General features: G+C 57.7%; 4 protein-coding genes across 4 annotated transcripts; 3 read left to right on the top strand and 1 right to left on the bottom strand.

Moving 5' to 3' along the window:
• Nucleotides 1–24: 24 nt before the first annotated feature.
• Nucleotides 25–2,038, top strand: B0H18DRAFT_1120415 (uncharacterized protein; the record flags this gene model as incomplete). The annotated part of the gene is made up of 8 exons (XM_048034108.1): nt 25–276; nt 331–717; nt 769–1,005; nt 1,061–1,222; nt 1,291–1,364; nt 1,416–1,508; nt 1,558–1,970; nt 2,028–2,038. 8 exons carry the CDS (start codon nt 25–27, stop codon nt 2,036–2,038), a joined length of 1,629 nt encoding a protein of 542 aa, XP_047892029.1.
• A 4,844-nt stretch (nt 2,039–6,882) lies between these two features.
• On the top strand, nt 6,883–7,488 carry B0H18DRAFT_1015256 (uncharacterized protein; the record flags this gene model as incomplete). Its single annotated transcript, XM_048029199.1, has 2 exons — nt 6,883–6,980; nt 7,037–7,488. Coding segments are annotated over 2 exons (267 nt in total), but the record flags the coding sequence as incomplete, so codon positions are not given.
• Nucleotides 7,489–8,204: 716 nt separating this feature from the next.
• Nucleotides 8,205–9,980, bottom strand: B0H18DRAFT_1015252 (uncharacterized protein). Its single transcript, XM_048029198.1, has 9 exons — nt 9,737–9,980; nt 9,689–9,693; nt 9,473–9,632; nt 8,993–9,410; nt 8,933–8,966; nt 8,775–8,869; nt 8,564–8,718; nt 8,391–8,508; nt 8,205–8,329 (listed from the first exon to the last, which is right to left on the bottom strand). Exons 3-8 carry the CDS (start codon nt 9,517–9,519, stop codon nt 8,457–8,459), a joined length of 801 nt encoding a protein of 266 aa, XP_047892027.1. The 5' UTR covers nt 9,520–9,632; nt 9,689–9,693; nt 9,737–9,980; the 3' UTR covers nt 8,205–8,329; nt 8,391–8,456.
• Nucleotides 9,981–14,154: 4,174 nt separating this feature from the next.
• Nucleotides 14,155–14,676, top strand: B0H18DRAFT_955869 (uncharacterized protein; the record flags this gene model as incomplete). The annotated part of the gene is made up of 1 exon (XM_048042388.1): nt 14,155–14,676. The coding sequence occupies one exon, from the start codon at nt 14,155–14,157 to the stop codon at nt 14,674–14,676; it is 522 nt and encodes a 173-aa protein (XP_047892026.1).
• Between the last annotated feature and the right edge of the window lie 1,013 nt (nt 14,677–15,689).

The raw sequence follows: 15,689 nt of genomic DNA, 5'->3' as shown, positions 1-15,689 counted from the left end.
CAGGACAAGGGCAAGGGCCGTGCGATGCGCAACGAGGAAGTGGTCGAGTCCCAGCATGAGTCCGACGAAGATGAGCAGGATGATGGCGAGGGAAAGGTGGACGACGACGAGGAGGAGGAAGAAGTGGAAGAGGGCAGTTCGTTCGACTCGGACAGCGAGGATGACGAGGATGACGAGGATGACGATGAGTACGGGATCGAGGCCCTAGGCACAGAGAGTGAGGATGAAGGAGAGGATGAAGACGCTGAGATAGAGGAGGACGAGGGCGATGTGATAGTGAGTAACTCAAACTCATCAATCATCGGGCAGTGTAGCGTTGACGATGGACAGCTGGTGTCTGAGACAAAGGCCCAACGCAAGCCCGCCCGCGCCAAGTCGAGTTCGACCGAAGGTGAACGTAAGAGCAGCAATCGCGTCAAGGTCGCAGATTTACCGGCCAAAGTCAAGTTACTCGTCTCGGCGGCGCAGAACTGTCTGCGCCTGCAGATTGCCCTCAAGTCTGCGTGGACGAAGGAAACGTCTATCCCCACCAAGCGACTTCTCAATAGCGAGAAGCTCATTGGTGCAAGCATTCGAGAAGCCTGCAAGCGAAGCGGGAAGAGTGGAAAACCGAACGCAGACCTGAAGACTGCTATCAAGCTGCTGCGGGCGAAGAAGGGGCTGAATGCCGAGGAGAAAGCGAAGCGAGCGGCGATGCGGGCGAAGGTGTATACGGTGGTGAGTGTCAGGTCAGAAGTGTCGAGAGTCAGATGCTCTTACATCTTGCAGGTCTGGACGTGCGCCTCGCAGACCAGGAATGAGATCAAGAAGAAGGCGAAGCAAGTCGTCGAGCAGGTCTTCAAGCTCGGGAGTCTGTCGGTCGCTCAGAGGAGGGAGGTCGCCGTCTGGCTGCTCGAGACGCACCCATCGGCAGTAAACGATGACAACAAGGCTCGCAGCATCCCGAATTTTGTCTTCGGCGGTGTAGACATCCAGTTCGACCGCGACAAGAATCTAGATCGCAAGGTACGTGCACACACAGCCTGTGCAGCACAGCAGAGCTAACTTACTGCAATGCTAGCGTACCAAGGTCGAGCGCACGGAGCCGTTCCGCAATGAAAGCATCCCTGCGCTAATCTACCAGTACTACGGTTTGGCTGGACGTGCGAACGCGAGCGTCAACGCGGCGCTGGACGAGTTCAGCAAGGTGCCGCTGAACCTCATCGCATTCTCGTGCAATGCGGTACGCATCTACTTCGAGTTCCTGTCGTCCGTCAAGCTACTCATGCGATCGTATACTTACCAATCTAGATCGAGGCAGCCCTGATGGAGGTGACATCGCACCACCAGTCTACCGTCTTCTCCAACAAGAACTTTGCGGCTAAGTAAGTACATCTTGTCTTCATTGGCAAACAGTGAATGCTGAGTGACCATAGGTGGGATGGCTTGATGGCCATCCTCGAGACTTTGGAAGATCGAGCTGGCGATTACCTCCAGGAGACGAGGGAGCAGATTTGGGAGGAAATCAGGTAATTCTTCACCTATCCTCATGTAGATATTCACTGACCATATGTACAGCACACGTCTCAATGCGGGTCCTAACGCGATTGAGGGGCCTGTAGACGGCGACGAGCAGGAGGACAGCTTCATCCCCTTCCTTCAGTTGCGTGCGTCAAAGCCGCAGAGCCGCAGCAACGAGCCGAGTTCGTCGAAGGCGGTGACCCAGCCGGTGTCGAGCACGCCGAAGAAGGCGAGGACCGTGTCAAAGACCACCGGTAAGTCGTCCAGCTCGTCCAAGAAACCTGGAAGCACGGGCCCGTCGACATCCAAGTTGAAGGGCAAGAGACGACGCGGCGCCGACGGCTCCGACGGAGAGCCTAGTGGAACGGGACACACCGACGACGAAGGGAGCAGAGTTGCAGAAGAGGTCGACGACGAGGCTCGCGGGGATGGAGCAGATATAGACCAGCTCCATGAGTCTGGGGAAGGAGGTGAGTAGTATACATCTCATAACAATACGACACTTATTCAGTATTGACATTGCGCAGAACCTGCCTGAGTACGTTCACTAACGCAGAAGCGCGTGGACGCGGATTCACACAGTAAGTGGCACATTTCTGCGTGCACAAATGCGCTAATTGCAGGCGCGACTGCAACCATCTAGTAGCTATCACTACTATACCTCTGTACAACGTCGCTCCCCTCTCACCCTTCCTGTCCCTGTGGCTATCGTTCTTACTGCTCTCCCTATCGCTGTGACTCTCGCCATCGCCATCGTCACCCACATCGCCACCGCTATTGCCATCACTATTGCTATTGCCGTCGCCGTCGCTGCCATCTCCATCACTTGTACGTCGCTGGCTGGGGTTGCGTGCGCTGTGGCGGACATCTCAAGCTTTGTTATGCTGTGTACTACTAGCTGCTATTTATTACAATGTAACCGTACTGAATGCCGTCCGGATGCGTGCAAATTCCATGCTAGTTTCAGTCAAATGAAGTGAGCTGAAGCTCCAATAAGCAGTAAATGATAAATCTACCTACTGAAGAGAGAACCCCAACTGACTGGGGTTTTTCAAACTTAAGAGCACTTTTAAAGCCATTTAAAGCATGCTTCTTAGGTGAATGCACGGCTATCATTACAATGCATTATATTAGGCCTGGCTGCATCAGTCATCTTCAATTTGCTTTTTATGCATAATGAAAAAGGGTACTTGTGTAAACTGAGCTTCATGGTCTTCAGTACCCTTGGTGTCTTAATAGTGCAAAAGATGCTGAGAAAAGACAAATTGGTTTTTCCTGATGCTATACGACATTGTCGTCATCCTCGAGTGCATCCTCCATCGCGATGTACTCGTCAGGATCATACTGTGATCCATCCATGGCGAGGTACTCGTCCTCTAATTGGGCGAGTACTTCGTCTTGGTTATCAGCACTTGCTGCCTCAACCGCAGGCGAAGGAGCCTCCGGCGTCGCATCCGGCGACCCTTCGGGCGCCTCGACAGGATTGTCGGGCGGACGTTCCAACTCGTTTACATCGGGATCGTCGCGATCATCGACGATACGCGCCGCACGGAAGTTTGTGCGTGGTGGATGGGGACAGTCTTTTGAGAAGTGTCCCTCTTCTCCACAGTTGAAGCACTTGCGCGAGTGCTGTGAAGTGCCATGTGCGTGAGAATGAGACTGGTGCGACGCACCCTGCTGGCCTGACGAACGGTTGCCCGAAGCAGGTGCAACACCACCACGGATGTTTGAGGTCGGCTGAGAGGATTGTTGCAGTCCCTTAGGACGAATCAGCGGCGCACCTCCGCCGCGAGCTGCAGCAGCCAAGAGGTCAGAGCGACGAACGAAACGAATGAACTTACGAGTGCCCTGTTGGCCACTACTATGCCCTCGGCTATCGCGATGGTTCGACTCGACACGACGGTCAGTGCTTCGCGTCGAAGGGTTGCTTGCAGTATTGGGTATAGTTGTCGCAACCCGCGCAGCGTGTTTGGAACGGTAGGCCGCGACTTGTTTATTGTTGTGTTCTTGCTGCAGAGCAAGACGTCGGAGTCGCTGTAGGGGAGTCGACTCGACGGACACGTTTTTGGCCTGGAACAGCGGCACGCCGATGTCGCTGGGAAGCGCCTCCGTGAACACGCGTGCGAACGTGTAGTCGTCAGGTGGTATGGGCATACGGGCCGCATACTTCGTGAGATAGTCCCAGAGGCCGTTAATACCACCTTCTTTAGTGTATTTAGCAGCGTAGAACTTGTCGGCTGCTGTGCTGGCAGTCGCATGGTGTAAGAATCTATCGAATAGACCACAGAGTGCCTCAAGGAACGTCCAAGGCCTTCCGTTCGCGGTAGGTGCATCGATGGTATCGTTATACCAGTCGGCAGCCTTTCCCTTCAAGAACTGGCCAAGTATATACAAACGTTCTTTGTCGAGTGTCGGTCCACCTAGACGGAAGAGACTCATCCAGCGAAGTAAGTTCTTGAGCCAGTTTTCGAACTGCTCGTAGTCGTCAGTACCATCGTACTGCGAGGGTGTGGGTATATTCTTAATATTCTTGAGTGCATTGCTGTCTGGCATGCTCTCAGATAGTTTTTCTCGGACTAACCTTCGTATCATGCGAAGGCCTTCAGCTCTGAAGGTGTCATCGTAGTCTGGATCGTAGGGGTCACGGACTCGTCTATTGCCAGCGCGTGTATCGTACATCGGTACACGTCGATCTGCTAGGTATGTAGGGCTTCGGGTGAAGCGACGTTCATCCCGGCGCGGGTGCTCACGCGCATCCTCATCGTCATCTTGGAGGTCCCGCTCGTCGTCGCGATCGCCCGACCCATCACTTCCACCGTCGTCATCGGGTGGTCCGCCAGGTGGCGGAGGTGGTGGCGGGGCAGCTCCTCCTCGTTGACCATCCGCATCTGGATAGTCACGGGGTGGTCTAGGGTCTCGCGGCGACGGTTGGCGCGGGTCACCGTCGTAGTCGTCGTCCGGGTCGTCGTCGTCATCAGGAGGACCCGGGTATGGCGCGTAGGCCTGCTGATTGGCATACGGATCGCCTCCGTGTCGTTCCGCAGTCTCGCGCCAGGTCTGCGCGATGCGAGCTTCACGTTCGCGTCGGCGTTGCTCCATTCCTTGGCGGTCCAGGAATTGATCCCGACGTCGGGCCCGGTTGGCGTATTGAGCGTCGGATTCATTCGGTCGCCTCGGCGCGAACATAGTGTCGAGGGACATGGTCTCGACGTAGTCGTCATCGCGGATATGCGGCGATGGTTGCCTGCTGTTAACCGAATGCGGAGAGGCATGGCGTCCGTGATCATCGTCACGTACCTCGTCTTCCTCTTCGGCTGGTCCGTACCCAAGACGGTCCAGTTGTCTACGGATGTCCAGGAACATCGTCCGCGTGAGGTTGCGAGTCTCGGCCGCTCGTTGCTGAGCTGCCATGACGTCACGCAAGGCAGTGTTGGCGAAATTCGCCGCATTTCGGATGACCTCGTCCGAATCTTCGAGACGGTCGTTGATCATGTCGAAAAAATCTTGGCACATGTCACGGATGCTGGTCTCCGACGTGCGCCGTGTTTCGGAGCGAACTGAGGGCGCAGGAGATGGTGCGCCCGCGGGTGGTGTGCGCTCCAGGGATGGTGCGCGGGCGGGTGGTGTGCGCTCGTGCTCGAGCTCTTGCTCGACGTGCTGAGGCGAAGAGGTTCTGCGAACAGAACCGTCAGGGATAGGTGAGCGAGGTGGCATTTGCTCACCGGGGCCCTGGTCCTCGGGACGACGCTCGTCGACGTCCCGGATATTGCCCTGAGCATACGTCGTAGCTCGGCTCGATGCGCGGGTGACGGGTCGACTAGTAGTAGTCTGTTGAGTCCGTCTTTTGGTTTTGGTCTTTGTTGTTGTTGTCGACATAGATTGGGGGTAGATGGATGGCGCGAGAGTTGAGTGAAGCAGAAGGAAGCGAGAGAGTGAAGCGAGAGAGTAAGGGGGCTCCTCGATTTAACGAGGTCGGTAGCTCAAAAAGATGTAAGGGGTGTAGGTCTTCTCGGACGCCGTACTGAGCTAGCCAAAGCCTGTATATTGCAGGGGCGAGCGGTGCACAACGATGGGGGAAAAGACGACGAGAGCAACGGGGCGCGTCAGCTATAAAACGGTCCTTCGGCGGACTCCGGGTCGCTGACTAAGGCGCTGACTAAACTACTTTACCATCGTCCTTACAAGGGGAGACGTCCACTGAAAGCTGCACGCACGGGAGTCAACCGGAGAGCGCGTGCACATCCCAGTGGATTCTCGCAACACGTGATTAGCGGTCGACGACTCGGATGCTCCTTCCTTGTGGCTCTGCACTAATAGAGGACGGTAGCTTGTGAACCGCCGGCACCCGAGAGGAGTCGGACTCACTCGCCTTCATGACATATCTTGAGCCCAAGCTGGTGACGTACTGACGACGCTCTTGCAACACGTCGGTGACCGGTTGACCTTCGTATCGTACGCGGATTGGTCGCGGTTCATTTGCGCTTTGACAATTGCATTAGCGCCAGAGCACAGCGCGTATCCCACGCATTGTATACGGTACAGTATGTACGATCGCGAGTACTTACTTAGTGACGTCCATCTGTACTTCAACAGTCGATATGCAAGTTCAACGGAAGAAAGACGTTCGTAACGTTGATAGGCGTATACGTACAACCAGGCTGAGCTCATCTCATCACTGTCACGGTTGGTCTACCTACTCACCGTCTCGCTAGGTTGTCCGCCTGTCCACTCTTCTCAAACTCCTCTTGCTAGCTTGCCTGCCCGCCTCGTCTTCTTGGTTGGCACACGGTGTACGTGGTTCGCCCGCCCTCTCGCGCTCGGTCGGTCCCCCGTTCTTGCCAGCTCAAACGCCTGCGTGCTCGGGCCACTCACTTTTTCGAACTCATCCACCGTCGTCCTCGCTGTCTTGCCCGCCCGCACACTGAATCTTCTGCCAGCTCACTCGTCTGCCGGCTAACTCGCTCACTGGCGTACCCGACCAATTGCTCGCCTGCCTACCCAACCTGTCCTTGCACACCACACTCGCCTTTTTGTCTTCTCACCCACTCGTCCGCTCGCCTGTTCGTCCACACGTCAGCGCTTTCTAGCTCTCGCCCCCGCTCTCTCGCCCATACTCCCGCCTAGCCGTCTGCCTGCACGCCTGCTCGCGCTTTCTCTCGCCTGTGATTTCTCTCACCCGCACTCCCACTCGCCTGCCGACTTGTTCGCCCACTTGTCCCACTCCCATTCCCTCTCGCCCACCTACTCGCAGCCCCGCGAAATCGCCTTTCTTTGTGGATGGAGCAATCAGTTTTGCGGAACACCTCTGGTGTGGCGGGTCGGCCAACTGATGAGCGGGCGGGCGAATGGGCAGGGCTTCTTCCTCGGCTTCGTCTGCTTCAGGGCCCAGGTCTGTTCAATGCCCTCGACGGTCTTGGCGGCGGCGGTGAGATCAGCAGTGCCATCTACGCGACGTTCGCCTTCACCGCTTTCTTTGCCGGGTGCGTGCGCCGACGCCCTGTGCTCGCGTCGCTGGGTGCTTACCGCGATCCTCTAGCTCGATCAACAACGTCGTTGGTCCGCGCCTCACGCTTCTCATTGGGAGCAGCGGCTATGCCGTGTACATCGGCTCTTACCTGTGCATCCTCCCCGCGTCACTGACCGACCGGCCAGATGAACTGTCCACAGCGCCATCAATCTTGACCCTAATGCCGGCGGCTTCATGATCGCGGCGGGCGCGATCTCCGGTGTCTGCGCCGAATTGCTCTGGACGGCCCAGGGCTCGCTCATGTTGGCGTACCCGGCCGCCGAGGACCAGAAGGGTATCCGCTTCGGCATCTTCTGGCGAATGGGTGGGTGGTCGAATAGACTGGCTGGCGAACGGGCTGGTGAAAAGATATGTCGCTGACCTGGTCCATACTTTGGTTCGCTGAGGTATGCGGTGTAGTTACAACATGTAAATCGATACAAGTATATCATATGCCATACATTTGCCCAGTAGGAGCACGTTGGACAGGAAGCCGGGGTATCGAGCAGTAGATTCTAGTGAGCATATGCATCAGCGCATGGATGTATGTGACGTTCATCACGTTGAGTCACACCTATAACACTACGTGACTTGCGCTTTGACCGTAAACACGCATGTGCGAAGTCGCAAATCAACCGCGACCAATCCGCGTAGTATACCTTCGGCAGGCAGACGACTACGACGCACCTGCGGCCTTGACAGCCGTCCTGCCTTGCGTGTCATCGACTCCTAGTCCCCGGAGGTGCGGGCGCCGTAGTCATATTTCCCAGTGCCCCAGATATGCCCAGAATCACGGACAGAGCTGCGGCGTGGATCATATCCCAGAGAGACACGGGGACGAGCGGTGCTAAGTAGCAGCTCACGACAGGCTGAGGCTTCGGTACAGTAGATTGCATCCGCTTTCTGATCTCGGAGATCACGAACCGACATCGCGGAGTCAAAACCAGGCGCTGAGATTAGATCTATCCAAGACACCCGTTTCACTGGTTCGCAGACTGACAAAACTGACCAAAAGAGAGTTATTGGGCGTATTGAAGAACATTTCCGTCAGTGGTCGTGTGTTCACGCTGCGTACAGCAAGTTCGGAGGTCTGATCACGGTTGAAAGAACCAATAGTATAGGATGCCGTGTCTAATCCGACTCTGAATGATAGTCAGTGTATAAGGAACTGAGAATAGATTGCGTGTGGCTGCATCGTGTATATCAATGGGGCACTGAACACACCGACGGCGAGCTGGATGACAACATCCACACCGACGCTATAGGTCAGCAATCGTCGCGCTCACCCCATCCTGCCGCGTGAGGATGCTCCTCGACTCCCAGCTGCGTTTGGGATGCCGATCATCACGCCCGCGAACATCCTGAAGTAACTTGAATGACGCACCGAAGGCCTCTCCCAGGCAGACAACAAGGTGGGGCAGAGCTTGCCTTGCGCCTGCGAACAGCGCGCTCATCCTCCGGCTGCTAGTGCAGCGTGAGCGCCTCCAGCCGCCGGCAAAGGGCTATACATCCGTGTGTTGTCAGCGCATCATCACTGAGAAACACCACATCGCCTACGGCAGCTCATCAAGCCTCTCATCCATCAGATCCCACATTTCCCGGGCGAACCTCTCGCACATGACTGCTCGTCGCTCGTGGTCAGCATTCATGAGCACGCATCCTTGATCGTGCTCACTCTGGATGTTCCGCTCCGCGACCGGCCGCCTATCGACCTCGGCTTGCGTCGACGCAAGCCGAAGTCGATAGGCGGCCGGTGGTGGAGGGGAACTAACAGGCTTTGTGAGTACCCGCTCCAGAGAAGCACCCCAATATGCTTACCAACAGTGACCGCTTGCGCTGCCCGGACTTGTCGTAACCTCTCCACTTACGCCCGCAGCGCTGGACGAAGTTAGACAGACCCAAACCTGCCTTTGTGCATCAACTCACAAGCGATTTTGTCATGCAGGGCCTGTATCATATCCTCTCCTGCACAAGCTCCGCTCAAACCGTCGCTGCCTCCTGCGCGAGCTTGTCTCGCTCCGCGGTCATATCGGCCAGGAGCACCTGCCCCTCGCCGATCAGAGCCCGCACGTCCGCCAGCTCGGCGTCTGCGTCCCCGCGCGGCGTCACCGTCTCAGACAGCTGGACCTCGCACCGAGCGAGCCGCTCGTTCGTCTGCGCGATGTCTTCCTGGCAGGCCTCCAGGTCGCGCCCGAGGGCCACCAGATGCGCGCGTCTCGCAGCGAGTGCAGCGCCCCGAGTGACGGCCTTGACCGCGCTGCGGTCACCTGGATTGGCTCGTGCGCCGGACGAGGGCCCGAGACGCTTGCTCTCAGGCTCGGTACGATCGCCCGCGACAGGCGGGCGCGGGCGCTTTGACGGTGCGGGCTGTTGAGCCGGAGACGTGGGGGCTGGTTGTTCGCTCCTGTGGGTTAATATAGGCTCAGGCGGCGTGAGCGGTGTGATTAATGCAGGAGAAAAGCCTACGGGAACTCGGCAGTGAGTGTCGTGCTAGAAGACTCCCCGGAGTGCATGGTTGCCGTCGTGAGTGTTCAATTAGTGTGCGACAGCCCGCTGTCGAAGGGAGGACGGGGTACGCAGCCTGTCGAGTGAGTGCCGGCTCGGAAAGTGGGAGAGTGATCACAACCTGTGGACGCACGCGCTCGAAGTCCGCAAGCCTTAAGCCGACCACTCGCGTCGTGACAGGTCGAGTCCTCCGAAATGTTCGCAAGCCCGCAGTGGCATGAATGACAGCCCATGCGCGTGTGCACGGAATCAATGGAGCGCGAACAGGCGCGAACTACGGAAGCGATCTGCCACGCAGTTCACGACGTGTCCGCGCAACTCCACCGCCTCCCCCGCATCGATACGCGCCGACTCCATCACAATAGCTCAACTCAAATGTGAGATCTGTCCGAACTGGTGACCAGTGGCAGGGAGTATATGGCAAGACGGTCCAGTGACGATCGACAAGTCGTGTCGCGGAGAGTCAAAAGTAACCGCTCGATGGAGGGGAGTCGATCCCGCAGCACTACAGGAGAGTTCCCAGGCGTCCACTAGCTGCCCAAGCGTTCCACCGTACACGGCCGCAGCAGACCATTTGACTATCTGCCGACTTGTCAGGGAGGTATGCACCGCGAACGTATCCGCATGTTTTGTCCACTCGGTCGGCGAGCAGCTCGAGATTCTGTGACGCGAGACAAGTCCCAAATGCGTTGGAACGAGGTGAGTCGAGAAGAGACACATGTAGACGTCACCCGCACTGCCGGAAAGACACCGCGCATACAACGACCGTGTTCGCGTCTTCGGTGACGAGTCGGAGGGTGACAAGTACTGCCAGCCAGGATGCGAATCGTGTCGGGGCAGCCGAGCCCAATTCCTGTCGTAACAGAGAGCGCCGTACGTCTGACACGGTCACCTGCGCCTCAACCAACGTCAGATCTCACGGTCGTCTCATGACGGAATTGAACGTGACAGCACTTGCACTCCGAACACCGTGGCGTTTTACACACATGCCTGAAGCTCGGGCGGACGGTGATGCTAAGCGACAAACGGACACGAGACTCGATTGATTAGAATTAGCACGTACTGTCTACATAGGGCTTCGCCCTCAGTGACAATAAAGGGATCACAAACAAAACACCGTGGCGTGTAATGAAGCCAGCGACATGCCCGCGCCCGGACCGGTCATCATCGTTCTGCGCGTCGATTCAAGTTGACCGTGCCAACGTGCGGGGAAGCGCGACAAGTCGTGGAACTGCGATGCGAATCACCGTTCTGGGCGGAGACGCAAGCAGAAAAGAAAAGTGAGGTCTGGTCATGGGGCAGCGGAGAATCGATCCCCTGGCGCACTTCAGAAGACCGACTCTCCAGGCCTCACTCGGTGCCCAGGAGCCGCCCTTCGCTGACCACTACGCTACGTCGCATGATCCAGCAGAACACGTACCATGAATATATCGGTATCCCCAGGAAGATGTCGCCGAGCGTGCAAGGACGAGGAGAGGAGCCCAACGGGACGCGGACGACTCGGAGGGACAGCTGGGCTGGAACACGATTTCTGCCAGTGACACAGAGACGGCGGAAGCCGAATCGACAGGTCCAGAGGCCTTGAACGGCTTGGTGAAGCGTAATTGACGTCGACGCTTCCCGGAACAGCCGTCTGTCACCTGTGGCGACGCAACGACAGCCTGTCATCCCCCGGGCATCTGCCGCGGAAAGGCATCTGAGAGGACTCGCTCGCTTTCGGGACGTATTTTGAGCCAGAGCTGCTGACGTGTTTACAACGCGGCGCACCCGGCAGTCAGACGACTGCGACGTCGCTGCAATGGGCACCGCGCGATGCAATGAGATCCTGACACCTGTCGGCGCTGGAGCTCCGTTGCTGCCGTCGCTACATGCCGTACACGAAGGGGAGAGGGCGACGTCCAAGCTGGAAGCTGCACGCACAAGAGGTTGACCGCAGCGTGCGTGTCCGTATTGAATCTCGCGACACGTGATTAGCGGTCGACGACTCGGACGCTCCTGGACCTTCCTTGGGAAGCCGCCAACCTAAATTGGACGCTATTAGCACCGTCACATACGCCGTAATCGAGGGTAGAGTAAGTACGTGTGGACTCCGGATTCGGACACCGCGTCACCACTTGATATCGATCCCGGAGACAATTCGTAACGAAGCGAGAGACACCCCGCACGACACCCGCCGGGCGGCGGGCATCGTTCAGTTCCGTGCCACTGCGAACCGGTACCCGAGAAGACTCGCTCGCCTTCGACGTGACATATCTTGAGCTAAAGCTGCTGACGTGCTAGACGACGCCCTCGCACCATGTTGGTGACCCTCTGCAGGCAGACGACTACGTATCACTACGACTCACCTGCGAACTTGGTGACAGGTCACAGCCGTCCTGCCTTCAATCGCGTCATCGATTCGTCCTCCAAGGAATTGCGGGCGCCGCAGTCATATTTTACGATGCCCAATCGATATACCCAGAATCACAGACCGAGCGCAGCTTACTGTAAACGACTCAGAAACACACGGAGAGGAGCGGTGCTGGCAGCTCGCGAAAGGGGCGGAAGCATAATGACATCCGATTTAAGATCTCGGAGATCGCGAACCGACATCGCGGAGTCAAAAGTCAGGCGCTGAGATCAGATCTTTACCAGACACCCGACAAAAATGATCAAAGGCGAGTTAATGGGCGACTCCAAGGACTTTTCGTTTCCGTCAGTGGACGTGTGCCCGCACTGCGCACAGTCACGTTCTGAGGGCGGATCAGCGCTTGAAGGGATCAATACAGAACGACGTATGGCTCGGAGTATAGTCTGTGTGTGGCCGCATCGTGCACTACAACGTATCTCAATCCGGTTTACTGTACACACCGACGGCCCAGGCTCACTAGCTGAAAGCGTCCATACCAACGTTATAGGCCAGCAATCGTCGCGCTAACACCCTCCCGCCGCGCGAGGACGCCCCTTGACTCACAGCTGCATACAGGGCACCATAGTGATAGGTCATCATACCCGCAAACGTTATGAAGGAATGACGCACCGAAGGCCTCTCCTAGAAAATAACGTGGGGCATAGCTCCTCCGCCTTGCACCTGCAAGTAGCGCGCTCATCATCCAGCTGCGTGTGAGCGCCTCCAGCTGCTGGCGGAGGGCTAAACACCCGTATGTTGTCAGCACATCGCTGAGAAACACCGCATCGCACAGGGTAGCTTACCAAGATTGTCGTCCATCAGATTCCACTGTGCCCGGGCGAACGTCTCGCTCATGACTGTTCGTTGCTCGTGGTCAGCATACACAAGAGCTGTTATGATTGGACGTACTCAGTCTAGGTGTTCCGCTCCGCGAGCTCAGCTTTCATGTTGAACTCCAACCGGCGTAGTTCCTCCTCGGTCACTAGTGGGCTGCGTGAAGACCCGTTCCAGCGAACCATGTCAACAGATTTACCAACAGCGGCCGCTTCCGCTGCGCGGACTTCCTGTCGCAGTCTTTCCAATCCCGTCCGCAGCGCTGGACGAAGTCAGACAGAACCCCAAACTGCTTTTGTGCATCAACTCACAAGCAATCGCGCCACGCCAAGCCCGCCATCCATCCCCTCCCATCCTCTCCTGCACAACGTCCGTCCAAAGCGCCGCTGCCTCCTGCGCGACTTGGAGCCGATCCCGCTCTGCGATCACCTCGGCCGGCAGCGCTAGACTCCCCCTTTTGAACTGAGTCTGCGCGTCCGCCAGCTGCTGGCGGACACACAAACACGGTTCAAAGAGGGGCAGATGCAGCCGGCCGGGAGTATGCATGCCAGTGAGCGCCGTCGTCGTCTCAGACAGCTGGGCCTGACGGGGAGGCTTCAATAAGTGTGCGACAGCTCGCTGTGGAGAGGAAGGGGGCAGAGCGGGTCTCGAAGAACGGGAGAGTGGATTCAACTTGGGGACACACGCCCGGTGTCCGCAGGCCTTTGAGCTGCCGACTCATGTCATGACGGTCAGAGTCCTCAGACATGTTCGCAAGGCCGTCGTGACAGCTCACGCGCATATGCGCGGAGCCAATGGAGCACGAGCTACGGAAGCGACCTGCCGCGGAGTTCACGACGTGTCCGCGCAACTCCGCCGCCTCCCCCACATCGATACGCACCTCGGCGTCCGAGTCCGTCAGAGCAAATCAACCATAAGATCCGTCAAAGCCGATGACAAGCCACAGGGAGACACACAAGACGGTCCGTGCCAGTGACGATCGAGACGCCGTGCTGTAGATCTGCCTGGCAAAAATCGTCCGCTCAATGGCGGGGAGTCGATCCCGTAGCGCTCCGGGAGAGTGTCCCCAGGCTGCACTCGCTGCCCAACGCGCCATCGTACACGCCGCTGACAACAGACCGTTTGACTATCTGCCGTTTTCGCAGGCAGATGCGCGCCGCGGACATATTCACGATTTCTGGGGCTGATGCAGACAGAGAGGGGGTGCGGTAGTCTATAGGGGACGCAGAGTTTGTCCACTCGGGCGACAGACAGGTCGAGGCTTTGTGACGCAAGAGGAGCCCCAGATGCCTTGGAATGGAACGGGCCGTGAAGAGACACTTGCAGACGTGATTGAATCTGCCGGAATAACACCGCGCATCACAACCATGTTCGCTTCTTCGGTGACGAGTCGGAGGGTGACGCGGGACCGACAACCAGGATGCCTCACGCGTACGCCGACGGAGCCTCAGAATGCGAATCGGCGTCCGAGCCCAACCGCCGTCATCCCAGAGAAGAACCACATGCAGGCCTGACACGATCCTCTGCGCCTCAACCAACGTCAGATTCGACGTTCGTCCCAGCCAGCAAAAAGGAAAATTGCCTGCTCGTGGCGGAGAATCGATCCCCCGGTGCGCTTCGAAGGCGCGACTCCCCAGGCACCATGTTGCCCGGGCATGCCGCGATCACGTTCGGAGACTACGACCGCTTCGTTAAGCAGTCGACGGGAGGAAGTCCACGCACCGCGAAGGTGTTCGCATTACCAGGAATGGCTAGGAGAACTGGTGTTCGGGGCGACCACAATCATCACGCGCGGCGGCGGGATACGACGCCAGGGTACCACAGAGCAAGCCTCGATGAGGGCGCTTCGGGCGTCGCGCGGCGCAACGAAAGCCTGACGCCTATCAAGATTCGAGCTTTGAGTTACCGCCATCGCCACACGCTGTCAAGAAGGGGGGAGTGACAGGCCGTGAGCCGCACACGCGGGAGGTTGACCGCAGTGCGCACTGCGCGTGTCCGAGTCGAACCTAGCAACACGTGATTAGTGGGCATGGACGTGCTCAAGTTGTCAAACTGTCAAGACAGAAGGCCAGCTTGTAAATCCAGCCCATGCGCACCACCACATACGTCGTGATCAGAAATCGACTACGGACCAAATCGAGCGTGGCAGCACTTCAACTCCGGACACGGTCTGTAACAGGGCCAGCGACGTGCCCGCACCCGGCGCACTGGCCATCATCACATTCTGTCGTCAACGCGCACACCCCGATCACAGAAAAAAGGATCCATGCAACGTCACAGCCGCAGCCTACGGGGAAACGCACAAGTCGTGGAATCGCCATCCTCGGCGTCGACGCAAGCAACGCAAAAATTGACCGGGTGCTTCGATCGGCGGAGAGTCGATCCCCCGGCGCGCGTCACCGAGGGGAACAACTCTCCAGGCATCACTCTTTGCCCAGGCGCCGCAGTAGGTACACCGTTTCACTGACCACTCTGCCATGTAGCATCTGCATTTGAACCACGCACCGCGAACATGTCCGCGTTCCCAGAGACCTACCGGAAGGGAGGATGACGCCGGGGGTTGTGGTGGAACGTGTGCGTGGACGTTGTAATGATGGAGAATCCCGGCGGTGCGGCCAGCTCGGAGTGACAGATGGGCTTCTGTGGATGCAGAGCACCACTCTCGGTCTGCGAGAGACCGAAGCCAGGACCCAGAGCGATGGCGCGAGAGGTTTTGAACAGTTTGAGAGCCATATGCACCACAATCGGTGACGTCGAGACCGCACAGAACCGCCGCCCGCAGAACGCAACGAGAACTCGAACCTGTCATCCGCTTCGTTCATTCCCTGCCGCTGCGAAGCAGCGCCGAGAACTTGACTCGTCGTTTGTGACCCGCCCCAAGCCGGTCGACGCTGACCGTGACATCCCGCTGGGAAGCGGCGCGTACGTCACCGAGTTGCAACGACAGCCATCGAC

This window comes from Fomitopsis serialis (assembly GCF_022376445.1).
Source record: "Fomitopsis serialis strain Sig1Antser10 chromosome Unknown B0H18scaffold_46, whole genome shotgun sequence".
Taxonomy (NCBI): domain Eukaryota; kingdom Fungi; phylum Basidiomycota; class Agaricomycetes; order Polyporales; family Fomitopsidaceae; genus Fomitopsis; species Fomitopsis serialis.
Note: the sequence above shows the minus strand (reverse complement) of the source record. Positions and strands in the feature narration are given on the sequence as shown.